This window comes from Dendrobates tinctorius, unplaced genomic scaffold, assembly GCF_039654945.1.
Source record: "Dendrobates tinctorius isolate UK_male_01 unplaced genomic scaffold, ASM3965494v1 ptg000093l, whole genome shotgun sequence".
Taxonomy (NCBI): domain Eukaryota; kingdom Metazoa; phylum Chordata; class Amphibia; order Anura; family Dendrobatidae; genus Dendrobates; species Dendrobates tinctorius.
Window position 1 is genome coordinate 11935294 of NW_027361761.1, and position 13615 is coordinate 11948908.

The 13615-nt window shown below is 45.9% G+C and overlaps 1 protein-coding gene across 3 annotated transcripts in view; it reads left to right on the forward strand.

The window, feature by feature from the left end:
* The window catches only part of LOC141098549 (cytochrome P450 2K1-like), a 71953-nt gene that overhangs the window by 9392 nt on the left and 48946 nt on the right, over positions 1–13615 (forward strand). For 2 of the 3 annotated variants that reach the window (XR_012234283.1, XM_073586431.1), the window contains exon 5: positions 7544–7708. Coding sequence is in view for 2 of the 3 variants with exons in the window: in XM_073586431.1 (XP_073442532.1) it covers positions 7544–7708 (165 nt within the window). In the remaining variant the exon portion in view is untranslated. The remainder of the gene's footprint in view (positions 1–7543; positions 7709–13615) is intronic. The other variant, XM_073586432.1, reaches the window with a different exon arrangement.

Sequence of the window (13615 nt, forward strand, 5' to 3'; positions counted from 1 at the left end):
TATGGATAGCGTACACATTCAAAATATATGTCTATACAGCATGAGGCAGGCTCAGACGGTGTTAGGCCCAGTATGGATTGCACGTGATTGCACAAAGGTTAGAAAGGGTACCGTATCCCTGGATAACATGTATGGATAGCGTACACATTCAAAATATATGTCTATACAGCATGAGGCAGGCTCAGACGGTGTTAGGCCCAGTATGGATTGCACGTCATTGCACAAAGGTTAGAAAGGGTACCGTATCCCTGGATAACATGTATGGATAGCGTACACATTCAAAATATATGTCTATACAGCATGAGGCAGGCTCAGACGGTGTTAGGCCCAGTATGGATTGCACGTGATTGCACAAAGGTTAGAAAGGGTACCGTATCCCTGGATAACATGTATGGATAGCGTACACATTCAAAATATGTCTATACAGCATGAGGCAGGCTCAGACGGTGTTAGGCCAAGTATGGATTGCACGTCATTGCACAAAGGTTAGAAAGGGTACCGTATCCCTGGATAACATGTATGGATAGCGTACACATTCAAAATATATGTCTCAGGAGGCAGGCTCAGACTGTCAGGCACAGTATGGATTTGACGGCCCAGATTACACAGCGGAGGAGCAGGGAGAGGTAAAGATTGCAAATGCTGGGGCCCTGCCCAAGCAAGGGGGGCCCACTCGTGGGCGTCGGCACTGGGCCCCTCATAGTACAGCGGTGTGTCTGACGGCAGGTGTGCACCACCACCGTCAGAGACACTTGATTGCACTATGAGGGACCCTGTGCCAGTGCCCGCGCCCAAGAGTCGGCCTACCCACCTGTCCAGGGCAACGGCACTCGCACGGTGTCATGCGCTAGGTGGTTACCCCGGCCATGGGGGGGGGAGGCAGCACAGTTAGGGAGTTTTAGAAAGTGGCATATGTTGATGTTGGACATTCAGCTGATGCAAAAGGCGAAATAGGTGAAGTACCAGGAAGAGGTGGACCAAAGCAAGCCATTTTTCTGTCACCCTATGTGTCATCAGGGGAAGGTGGGACAAAATCCTTGGAAACCCATGCGTGGTTCATTTTAATGAAGGTTAGATCATCCACATTTTGAGTTGACAGACGGGTCCTTTTTTCTGTCAGGATTGATCCAGCTGCACTGAAGACTCTTTCCGATAGCACACTTGCAGCTGGGCAAGCAAGCTCCTGTAAGGCATATTGGGCCAATTCAGGCCAGGTGTCCAGTTTAGCGGCCCAATAGTCAAAGGGGAATGACCTGTGTGGGAGAGCATCGATATGGGAGGAAAAGTAGTTTGTAACCATAGTTGACAACTGCTGTCTCCTGTCACTTTCCATCGATGCGGTATTTGAAAAATCAGTCCACAACATTGTCATGAAACCCCTGTCTCCAACGCCACTTCTGCTGTGTGCACCACGAACACCTCTGCCAAGCTGCCCCCGGCCCGTACGGCTCGTGTGAGAACCATCACCGCTGCTGTGTGCTGGGAATGCCTCAAGCAACCGATTTACCAGAGTTGCTTGTTTATTAGCCAATATTAGGTCAAGGTTCTCCTGTGGCATGATGTTTTGTAATTTGCCTTTATAGCGTGGATCCAGGATGCTGGCCAACCAGTAGTCGTCATCGTTCATCATTTTGGCAATGCGGGGGTCCCTTTTTAGGATCCGCAAGGCATAATCTGACATGTGGGCCAATGTTCCCGATGTCAATGATGCACTGCGAGTGCTGGGTGGAGGAGCACTTTCTGGCAAATCCACATCCCTCCAGTCACGCACAAACCCTGTACCAGACCTTGCCACGCCAACATTTTCACTTGCCCCACGAGATGCATCCTCCTCCCCTAAGTAATCATCCCCATCATCCTCCTCCTCCTCCTCCTCCTCCTCCTCCTCTTCTTCCTCCACCTCGTCCAGGAGAGGTCCCTGAGCAGACAATGGCTGAATGTCATCAAGGATTCCCTCCTCCTCTTCCTCCTCATCAACATTGGCTGCAGACGCCTGCTCCTTAAGGTGCGTCAAAGTTTGCATGAGCAGACGCATAAGTGGGATGCTCATGCTTAGGATGGCGTCGTCTGCGCTTACCAGCCGTGTGCATTCCTCAAAATACTGAAGGACTTTACAAAGGTCTTTCAGCTTCGACCACTGCACGCCTGTCAACTCCATGTCTGCTCTCAAAGTGCCTGGCCGTGTATCCTCCCACAAATGCATTATGGCCTGCCTCTGCTCGCACAGCCGCTCCACCATGTGCAGGGTGGAGTTCCACCTTGTTGCAATGTCGCTAATGAGGCGGTGGTTGGGAAGGTGGAGCAATCGCTGCAGCTTCTGCATACGAACGGAGTGTACAGGCGACCGGCGGATGTGCGCGCACAGTCTTCGCACCTTCTGGAGCAGGGCTGTTAACTCCGGATAATTTTTGAGGAAGCACTGCACCACCAGGTTCAAGGTGTGAGCCAAGCAAGGTATGTGGCTGAGTTTTGAAAGGGCTATGGCTGCCACAAAATTACGGCCGTTATCACTAACTACCTTGCCTGCCTCAAGATGTACACTGCCCAGCCATGACTCAGTTTGTCGCTTCAAGTACTCGGCCAGCACCTCGGCGGTGTGTCTGTCGCCCAAACACATCATCTGCAACACAGCCTGCTGACGCTTTCCACTAGCTGCTCGATAGGGGGACACATCGTGTGCAACAGTGGCAGCTGCAGATGGAGTGCTCGTACGACTGCGCTCTGTGGACGAGCTTTCGCTTCTGGAGGAGGAGGAGGAGGGTCGAACGCCTACAGCCAACTGTTTCCTATACCGTGGGCTAGGCAGCACTGTCCCACCACCGCTGTCCCCTGTGGACCCTGCATCCACCACATTAACCCAGTGCGCAGTGATGGACACGTAACGGCCCTGGCCATGCCGACTGGACCATGCATCAGTTGTGAGGTGCACCTTTCCGCTCACTGACTGCTTGAGTGCATGGACAATGCGGTCTTTCACATGATGGTGGACGACTGGGATGGCTTTGCGAGAGAAGAAGTGGCGACTGGGTAGGTCATAGCGTGGTACTGCATAGGCCATGAGTTCGCGGAAAGCTGTGCTTTCCACCAACCGAAAGGGCATCATCTCAAACGAGATTAGTTTGGCAATGTGGGCGTTCAAACCCAGTGTACGCGGATGAGAGACTGAGTACTTTCTTGACCTACTCATAGTGTCTGGGAGGGTGAGCTGGACTTGAGAGCTGCATATGGTGGAAGTAGCGGTGGACAGGGCGGACTGAGAGAGGGTTGATGATGGTGATGGAGTTGGTGTTCTTTCTGATGGCCTAGAATCAGTCTTTCGTTGATGTAACAGTGGGATTCCCTGACTGTTGTGGCCTTGCAACGACACCTCAACATTTGCTGCTGTGCTAACCGGTGGGCTTACAGTGGGGGAAACAATGTAGCGTTGCTGACTACCTTCGTTGTGATCAGTTGCACATGTGGCACTTGAGGTTTGGTGTTGTGTCCATGCTTGCAAGTGCATGCTGGTTAAATGTCTAAGCATGCAACTGGTATTCAAATTTTTCAGATTTTTCCCTCGGCTAAAGGTCTTTGCGCACTTCTTACAGATAACCTTGGCCTGATCATGAGGATTTTGTTCAAAAAAGTGCCACACTGCACTCTTCCTACTTTGGCAGACATTTTGCGGCCTAGCACGCTGTGATCTTTTGACCTTCTGGACAAGCTGTCCAGCAACTCTTTTGATGTTTGGAACCTGTCTTTGGAGTGCTCCGGGCCTGCCAGATAACAGCTGTTGCGATGTCGATGTCTGCTGTGGATGCTCCTCATCTGAGCTATTGGAAGCAGCACCCTCTTCCCCCAATGGATGCCAATCTGGGTCAACAACTGGGTCATCCATCACCTCCTCTTCTATGTCATGTGCACCTTTCTGTGTCACCGTGTATGGTGGTATAGTGTGCGGGAAGGGGCACCTGAGTCTCATCAGGGTCAAAATCTGGCTCTGTACACTGCGAGGACAATGTAGTGCTCTGAGTGAATGTACCAGCAGAATCATCCCTCAGCAGCTGTGCATCAGTGCACTCCATGTCAGATTCATCTTGGCCTGGGTAATTCACCATTTGACTTGATAATCCAGGCATGGTATGTGAAAACAGCTCCATGGAGTAATCAGTAGTATGGCCTGCGTCATCCTTCAATCTTGGTTGGGGTGAAGGACACAAGGAAAGGTGTGGTTCATGAACATGAGCCTCCAATGACGACTCAGTGCTTTTACTTTTTACAACTGAAGAAGAGGAGGCGATAGAGCTGGAGGCTGAGTCAGCAATGTAAGACAAAACTATTTCCTGATGCTCTGCCTTTAAAAGCGGTTTGCCAACTCCTAGAAAACTAAGCGTTCGAGGCCTTATGTAGCCAGACGATGACGCAGGGTCAGCACCTCCTGCATTCGGTCCTATTTTGCTCTTGCCACTACCATTAGATCCAACACCATCATTACCAGCTGCCAACCCCCGCCTAATTCCACGGCCTCTTCCACCAGCCTTCCTCATTTTTGGTAGAAATGTAGACAAAATCCAACAAACTATATAGTAATGTAAAACAAGGTACAAGGTGTCTATAGGACAGGGGAGCTTTAGAATTTCTGCACACACTTGTGGACAGTGGACACTTGTGGATTGTGTGAGGCCCACTGATATCTGAGCGCTATGTGACACGCTCGATGGCACAGCTGCCTGTGACCAAAGTGACGAGAGGATAATGGAGATTTTGAATCTCTGCGTACACTTTTGGACACTGGACACTTGTGGATTGTGTGGGGCCCACTTATATCTGAGCGCTATGTGACACGCTCGATGGCACAGCTGCCTGTGACCAAAGTGACGAGAGGATAATGGAGATTTTGAATCTCTGTGTACACTTTTGGACACTGGACACTTGTGGATTGTGTGAGGCCCACTTATATCTGAGCGCTATGTGACAGGCTCGATGGCACAGCTGTGACTAGAGGATAAGGGAGATTGGATTGCTTTTAAAAAGGCAAGTTTGCGGAGCAGTGGGTAAACAGCAATGCCAGCGTGTCAGGAAGCCTTAAAAGGCAGCCTAACAACCAACACCACTGATACACCACAATATAGCCTCCCCTTGCACTGCACACACAGTGACTTGTGTGTTGTGCAGGCCAAATCGCTAGCAGCAGAAGCAGTTTTTTTTGTCTTCTTCCCTGCCTAACGCTCTCCCTACAGAATCAGCAGCAACCTCTCCCTATACTAAGATCGGCAGAAGTAAGATGGCGGTCGGCGTGCACGCCCTTTTATACCCCCTGTGACGCCCACCAAAGCAAGCCAATCACTTGCATGCCCTTCTGAAAGATGGTGGTGACCCGTGCCTAGGTCATCACGTTGCCCACAGTGTCCGTGGATCCTGATTGGCTGAAAAAGAGCGCAAAACAAACTTTTGAAACGCGACTTTGGCGCGTAAGTCGCCGACCTCGTGGCCGACCTCATCCTAGGTTCGGGTTTCGTTTCATGAAACCCGACTTTGCCAAAAGTCAGCGACTTTTGAATTTTTTTCGACCTGTTTCGCTCAACTCTAGTGAGTACTGCTCCCATCAGCGTATGCCTGATGTCGCTAATAACAGTGGGTGCAGGTATTGGTTGAATACTCCCATCAGCAGTGCCTGCTCTTGCTGCTGTTAGCGATAGCTGGTGTAGGCTGATAGGTTTCTTATAGTGCTTCTCCCATCAATTACTAATCTCAAAATCATATTGTAAATAAAAAAAAAAAAAAACACCCAGAATAAAGTCATTGTTTGAAATAAAAATCCCCACCTGACAATACAAAGGTAACATCAACCTCACTTGCCACCGCCACTGGGCGTGTGGGAAAAGCTGGGCAAGGCGCTTGAGTTCGTGAATCTATTAGATGTGCCTGCTAGTTTTTTGGGCTGGGGGGGGGCAATATCCATGGCCCCTTATCAGTCTGAGAATACCAGTCCCAACTGTCTGCTTTAGCTTGGCTGGTTGACAAAAAATGGGTGACCATAAGCTGTTTTTAAATTTAAAAGAAAAATGGTGTGGAAAAATGGCATGATGACCCCCTTATTTTTTGATCACCAGCCATAATAAAGCTGACAGCAAAGGGTTGCAGTAGGCAGCTGTCATTTTTGCCATTCTAGTTACCAAAAATAGAACAGATGCCGCAATTTTTTTTTTTTTTTTTTTTTTTTTTTTTTTTATTTGTAGCTCGGACACCTGATCTTGTTGTTAGCGACAGTCATAGACTGATGGTAGTACTCTTATCAGCTAACGACTCTGGAGGTATACATTTTACTAATGGTCACAGCTGCTGGCACTCTGACCAGTGGTAATTATCTTACTGCAGATCAGGGCCAACAGTGTTTTTTGCACTGTTATGCAGATGACAAAGTGGGAAATGCCCAATGTTTGGAGTGCTGAACCGGGAGAGTAACACTGACTTCCTGGAGAAGTCTATGTTCGAAGTCCGTGCCCAAACTGTAGGTGTTAAGTACAGACCCCAAACATTACTGTTCGGGTTCGCACATCATTAACATTTTCTTTTTTTTTTTTTAATCAGGAACCCAGGGTTTGACCTATACTGTAGTTATCTGTATTTTCTTCCACATTATTATTTTCTATTAAACAGCACACCATGAGGTCAGACCTAGTATTACATATAAAATGATATAAATGTTTTATAATGTAGCTTTGGAAAGCTTTGTTCACACGTTATCTTTGCCACGGAATGATATGTATTAGAGGCGAGCAAATTGAAGAATTACTTTCTACTCAAATTTCTTAAATTGCCTTGGCCAAATTGCAGAATTTTTTTTTTTCTCTATTTTGCTTCCACACAGATTCAGCAAAATCATTTCCACTATCTTTCTAATTCATTATGGGCCATCTAAACGATAAAAAAAAAAATGCTTATACTCACTTCTTCAGCTCCTCACCATCAGCCATCCAGATCTTGTCTGATGAGGCAATGGATGTTCTGTGCATGTGCTTGCAAGGTCACGGCGCATGTCATGACCTTTCACACGCCTGCACAGAGTTCTGATCTGGCCTCATCATAGATGGTACTCCCATAGTCCCAGTTAAGTGTCAGCAGTCGGGGTCAGATGATGTGATGATGACTGGAAGGTTAGCGTGAGTCTGGAGAGGTGTGAGGTGCTGATTTTTTTTTTTTTTTTTTTTTTTTTTTTTTTTTTCATCTCGCGTTAAACTCTGGTCTAAAGGTGTAAAAAAAAAAAAAATTGGGGATGATTTTATATATTCATGTATTTGGAAAATGGCCCATAGGTATGCTCGGAACTTGGCAATACGGTATAACAGTGCTAATTTCTGACATACTGTATTTCAGCGTAGAAACCATAAGTGGTTATTCCAAAGATATTCCACAAAAAAAATCTTACATATTCATGTAATATTATCTGTAGATATGGAAATGCTCAGTATAAGATACCACCAAAGTATAGATTTTTTTTTTTTTTTTTTTTTTTTCTCAGTAGTTTATCCTGACCTAGTAATTCATAATGTGTTTTTGTCAGGAAGTTTCTTTCCAGGTGTCATTTTTTCTAATGGTGAGAATTGGAAAATAATGAGAAGATTTACAATTTCAACCCTGAAGGACCTGGGGATGGGGAAAAAAACTATTGAAAGCAAGATATGTGAAGAATGTGATTTCTTAGTTAAGAAGTTTAAATCATTTGGAGGTTAGTGATGGGGTTTTTTCCTTCTCCAGACGGGAACCTAAAATTTGGTAATACTAGTAGCAAACATTTTCTTGATGATCTGTCAGGAGGTGTTTGTTATATGTGCCTTTATGTAGCTGTGATTCGTAGATTTAAAAATTTAAACTTCTGTAGTATAAAAAATTAAACCTTGCTGACCTTCTGTAGACCTAGAGTAAGGCCACATAAAATACCCACCACAAACATGAACACATTTAAAGAAGCGCTTCTCCCATCAAAGTTTGTATCCTTTATAATATATTGCAGTCTCAACATATTATACATCACTGGGTACTTACAATTGCTCATTTTGCCTTTCTACACAACTAATTCTTCTCTTTTCCAATAGGTCTATGACCTCATGTGGTTAATAACTGACTAGCTGAATGCTTCTAAGCTTTACATAGAAACAGAAGGTCGATTATGTCTGCATGAGTCGCTGCAAAAGTCCCTGACAGGGAAGGGCAGCTGGGTCAGAAGATGAAAAAGAGAGGGATGATAAACGCAGGGACAAGAGTCGTCCTGTTTCTACATAGAGCATAGAAAAGTGAAAAATTTACTAGGTAGAACAATAAATGAGCAATTGTTAAGTACATAGTATTATTTATTTATTATGATTACAATATTTTTAAAATCTAAAAAATGTTTATGGGAGTGCAACTTTAATACAAAAATGTATATTATAAGGACTGTAAATGAGGAAAAGAGGACTTAACGGCATATATTTGTATAATGAGCATTGGTCAATCGGCACTCATTTAAAGGTCCATTCATAATGGCTAGTGATCGAGCATACTCAGTAATGCTTGGTACTCGCCCTAGCATCACTGTACTCACGGTACTTGGCGAGCGATGAGCATTTCCGGGTTTGCTCGGCGGAAGTTCGGGTCCCCGCCCTGCATGTTTGGTACTCTAAAGAGGGCCAATCAACATGCAGGGATTGTCTGCCAAGCAATGTAATGCTGCAGCCATGTTAGTTGTGGCATTACAGTGATTGGCTGGCCGCACAGCATCATCGGGTCTATATGAAACCTGCTGCCACCCTGCTCGTCAGTCACCGCCGGAAACAGACAGTGTAGTAGCAATAATTAATAATAATAAAAAAATAATTATTTATATAGCGCCAACACAAAGTCATAAGTAACAACGTTAACAATACAATCATTAAAGCAAAATAAGACGACCCTGCTCGTGAGAGCTCACAATCTACAATGAGGTGGGGGAGATGCAGAGTACAGGTGTGTATTTACAATGGTGTATTTGGAATGATGGTCCAGCCATCTTGAGGGAGTGAGGGATAGATAGACAGTGAATGGGCTACACACGCACACTTACACATAAAATAACTTTGATTAGTGAACGTGATAGGCTACTCTGAACAAATGCATTTTGAGCGAACACCTAAAACTGTGCAAATTGTGGATAGACCTATTTTCTTGGGGTAGAGCATTCTAGAGGATTGATGCAGCACTGGAGAAGTCTTGCAGTAAGGTGTGGGAGGTACGGGTTAGTGCAAAAGTTAGTCTAAAGTCGTTTGAGGAGCGGTCGGTTAGGCCAATAGACAGAAATGAGGGAGGAAATTGTAGGGGGGGTGCTGCACTGTGGAGAGCTTTGTGGGTGAGAACAAGCACTTTGGCTGACCATTCATTATAAGATCTAATTTAATGTTAGGCCTGGTGTAGAGCTGACGTGTCAGAGTACCGATTAGCCAGATGGATGACCGTGGAGTACGGACTGGAGAGGGGAAATTCGACTAATGGGGAGGCCAATTAATAGAGCATTGCAGTAGTCCAGGTGGAAGTGGATCAATGCGATAGTGAGGGTTTTTGTTAACATGGCGAGAAAAGTGCAGATTCGAGAGATGTTGTTTTAGTGTAGGGAGAGTTGCTGCCAAAAGAGTGTAAGATTTTAGGGTTTATAAGTTAGTGTGGGTATACCATAATAGAATACACAAATCCAGCTTAATCAACAGTCCTTCTAATGACTAATTACGGGATATATAGATTGCAGTGCTAGGTAGGCAGGGAGTGTCTGTGGGTATATAGATATTGTGGTGCCCCTGAGGCTCAGCTGCCACAGAGGTACTGCACCTCCTCCTGAGGTGTGATGCCCCACCATCCAGGTAAGGTGGAGACTCCTGACCGCACTCCAACACCTGCACCCCACACCACAAAGTAGTGTAGCAAAGCACCCATTGGTCGCTCCCTGCTTGGACCACAAAATGTGCTGTGTGGTGGGTGGAGCTTGGCTTACATTAAAGAGAGCGGGAAGAGTTTAGGACAGGGAGTCAGTTGTTGAGTTGGAGAGAGAGAGGATCCCCAGAGAGGGATAGATGGATGGAAGTGCTGCAGCAGATCCCAGTGACCTGGGTCTGCTGGCACAGGAAAGGAAGAGAGGGAGAGCGACGTAGACTGGAAGCCTGATTTTCCATAGAAAGAAAGATTAGTACGGAATATGAGGAGTAAAAGAGAACAGAGGATGTGGGTTGGAAGAGAACCCTTCCTAGAAGTTCTAAGCGCAAGGCTGGGGCCCGGTCCCTGAGGTTGTATGGATACTAATGGTCCTGCAGCAGACACCGGAGGAATAGAAGTAATGATCGCTTTATTCCCACACAAGATTTGGGGGCACAACAGCAACTGGATAGAGAGCCGGGACTTAGTAGCAAGGAGTCCCTGAAGCAGGCTACAGCTGTCTGCCATACAAGTAGAATTCATAAGAACATCGGACAGGAGGAACTCCAGTGTAACTCAGTACTAGGAGTACTTCATTTAAAGGCGCTATAAGAGGAGACGTTCAGAAAAGGCACATGTTGGCGGAGTGTTGGAAAGGAGTATTCCATCCTAACCCGGAGGACACGGCACGGAGGCAAGCACCTATTTGTACAACAGACTGTGAGTAAAGCTTTGGAACTACATGCCCTGGTGTCCTCCACTCATTCCTGCGCCACACATCTGGCACCGCTACATCCCTGTGCCTATACTGCACCATTCCTGTAACGCTTATCTACACTGCCCTGGGACTACAGCTTCACCTGTGGGGAGCTATAACATCTTTGCTGCGCTATACCACCAGTCCCAGAGGATCTGCATGCAGCGTCGACCTAACACCTCCCTTGTCGAACACCACAGGTGGCGTCACAAACCATTCAACTTTATTCCATCATTCAATTCCCCTTTTCTTACTTGGGCGCCCAGGGCCACGGACCGGGTCACCGCTGCTGTGACAATCCCCGCTGAGAGACCGGCCCGGTACAGAGTACCCCACAGCCCTGGGAGGGCGACCCAATATCAGTTGCAGGCAAACATTGTATGTGGTATACTTCATTGCATACATCAAGAGGGTCCATTCCATTACCATATGTACGAAACCCCAGGTATCAGTGGTCAGAAATATTTTTTTTGCATCTTAATCCTTATTATTTTATTCAAAGCAATCCAGAACCCCCCCCCCTTTTTTTTTTTTTTTTCTCCATTTGGTTGTTGACACTGCAGAATACAGCCAGATCCTTTTCATAGTACAGCATGAAAATCCAGCTCCTTTAAACAGGTTTGCCCGTCCCAGGCATCATATCTCAGTGCGCAGAAAATTCTGCTGTTTTTGTGGGACTGTAAAAATTTTTTGAAGTGTCTTGTATAAATTCTTGACACCATTTTGCTACCAAAAAAATATTTTAGCTAAAGGGTAGTTGTTTTACACTGGCCACAGGGAACGCATATCTTTGCACTCAAAATTGTGCCATTTCAGGCTTCCATAGAATTTTTTTGTTGTGTCTTAGCCTACTGATTGACATAATTTGGCTGGGCAAAAAAAAAAGATACAGGCCAGATATTTGATAGTGGGCTATCTCCATCAGATGCCTCACTTATCTGTGGGTTACAAGTTATGGCATTTCAGGCCTCCATTCAACTGTTTTTGCTGTGTCTTGCCCTAGTTATTGACACCAGTTTGCTAAAAAAAAAATTACCTACAGTTAGATATTTTAAACTGTGGTGTTCCCACACACGGATCACATACAAGTTCGCTCCCAATTCAGCCACTAGTAGTGAACATGGAAAATGTAGTCCTTTTAAAATGGTGAAGGGGCGTGTGTGATGAATGGGTCACCGAGGAGGAAAAAAGCAAAACGTGCTAAGTCTCAGAAGGCAAGAGAGGTTGGTAACTATGTAGACTGCAGAGCCCTGATCTTAACACACAACTAGAAGCAGTCGTGGAGCGTGCCTACGGTGGTCCTGGATGCCTCGTCACAACCAGAGAGCTAAATAAGCCTAAAGTAAGAAAAGAGGAAAACTAAGGCTACTTTCACACATCAGGTTTTCGGCGTCAGGCGCGATCCGGCGTCGTGCCGGAATGCCGGATCCGGCAAATGTTTTGTAAAACCTGATGTGCCGGATGTGGTTTTCTGCCGGATCCGTCTTGTTCTTGACAGACAAAACCGGATCCGTCTCATCCGGTTCATCCGTTTTTCTATCCGTTTTTCGACGGATTACGCCGGATCCGGTTTTTAAAATTGACCCTTGTGGCCTTCCGAACGGGATTGGCTACTGAAAAACTATATATAGCATGTTCCTACAGCCCTTCTTTGACAGGTTGTAGAGAAGAAAGTGCAGGTTGGAGAGAAGAGCAAGTTACTGGCGAAGATGGATGTTGTCATTGGAAATATTACCACTAGAAGTTCTGTGACGGTTTCAGGGACAATTTTCCACTATACTTTATGTCACCTCAAGGCAGAGTACACTGGGATGACAGAGTGTGAAAGATTTGTGCCCTAACCAAACTTGTGTACCTTCTGGACCAACAGTATATACCTTTGCCAACCAAAGTTGGCTATCTTGTCATGGTCTTACTATTTTTACCTTTAGGCCACAGGTGTGTACCTGGTTGTGTTTTATGCAAAGTATTTCACCTTTTAACAAAAGTTGTGTACATTGTTAGGAAATCACCAACAATAAACACAACTTTTTAGGTGAAATACTTTGCTTCAAACACAACCAGGAACACAACTGTGGCAAAAAGCTAAAATTTACCCACAGTTATATACCTGGTTTTGAATACCTTTTTACCTTTGAAATACCCTGTATTTAACCTTTTTTTTTAAACATAGTTCGCCGCAGAAAGAAATGACAGACAACCATTGTGAAACGATAATTTAACTTTTATTTAAAATTTTTTTTTTTTTTTTGTAAAATGTTTTTAAAGTGCAAAAAACTTTTTTAATAAAGGTTTTAAACCCAATGGGCATTTTTATTACAAAAAACACACATTACAAATCTGTGTACTGTGGGGTGGAAATACTGCTGGAGGGGCTGCGGGACACTTCGACACTGGGTGTGTGGAGAGAGGACTGGGATCGTGGTGGGGAAGGAACAGTTAGAGGTGAAGGTGTGGAAAAAGCTACAGAATGGGTGGACATGTGGGAGGCAGAAGAGGTGGTGGGCGGTGGAGTGGAGGGTTGGGCAGGGACTGTAGGAGCAGATGATGTTGATGGCAAGTTGTATGGGGAAGGAGTTTGGTACGGGGAAGGAGTTTGGTATGGGGCAGGTTGCTGGAAGTGGGGAGATGTCTGGTACTGGGGAGGTTGCTGGTACTGGTGAGGTTGCTGGTATGTAATAGGAGGGGGAGGATGGAAAGTGGCTGGAGGGGGTGCAGATGTAATAGGAGGGGGAGGATGAAAAGTGGCTGGAGGGGGTGCAGGTGGAGGAACTACAGTGGTTGGAGGTGGAGGTTGGGAGGTAACCTGCTGTAGAGCACCATGGCACGAATGCATTACATGCATCTGCTGGGTAGGAGATAGTGTTGCCATGTGCTCCACAACAGACCTGAAAAAGGTGTGGTTTGGCGAAGATCTTGCTTCTGAATGCATGGTTTGCAGAAGTGTCTTCACCTCCAGAA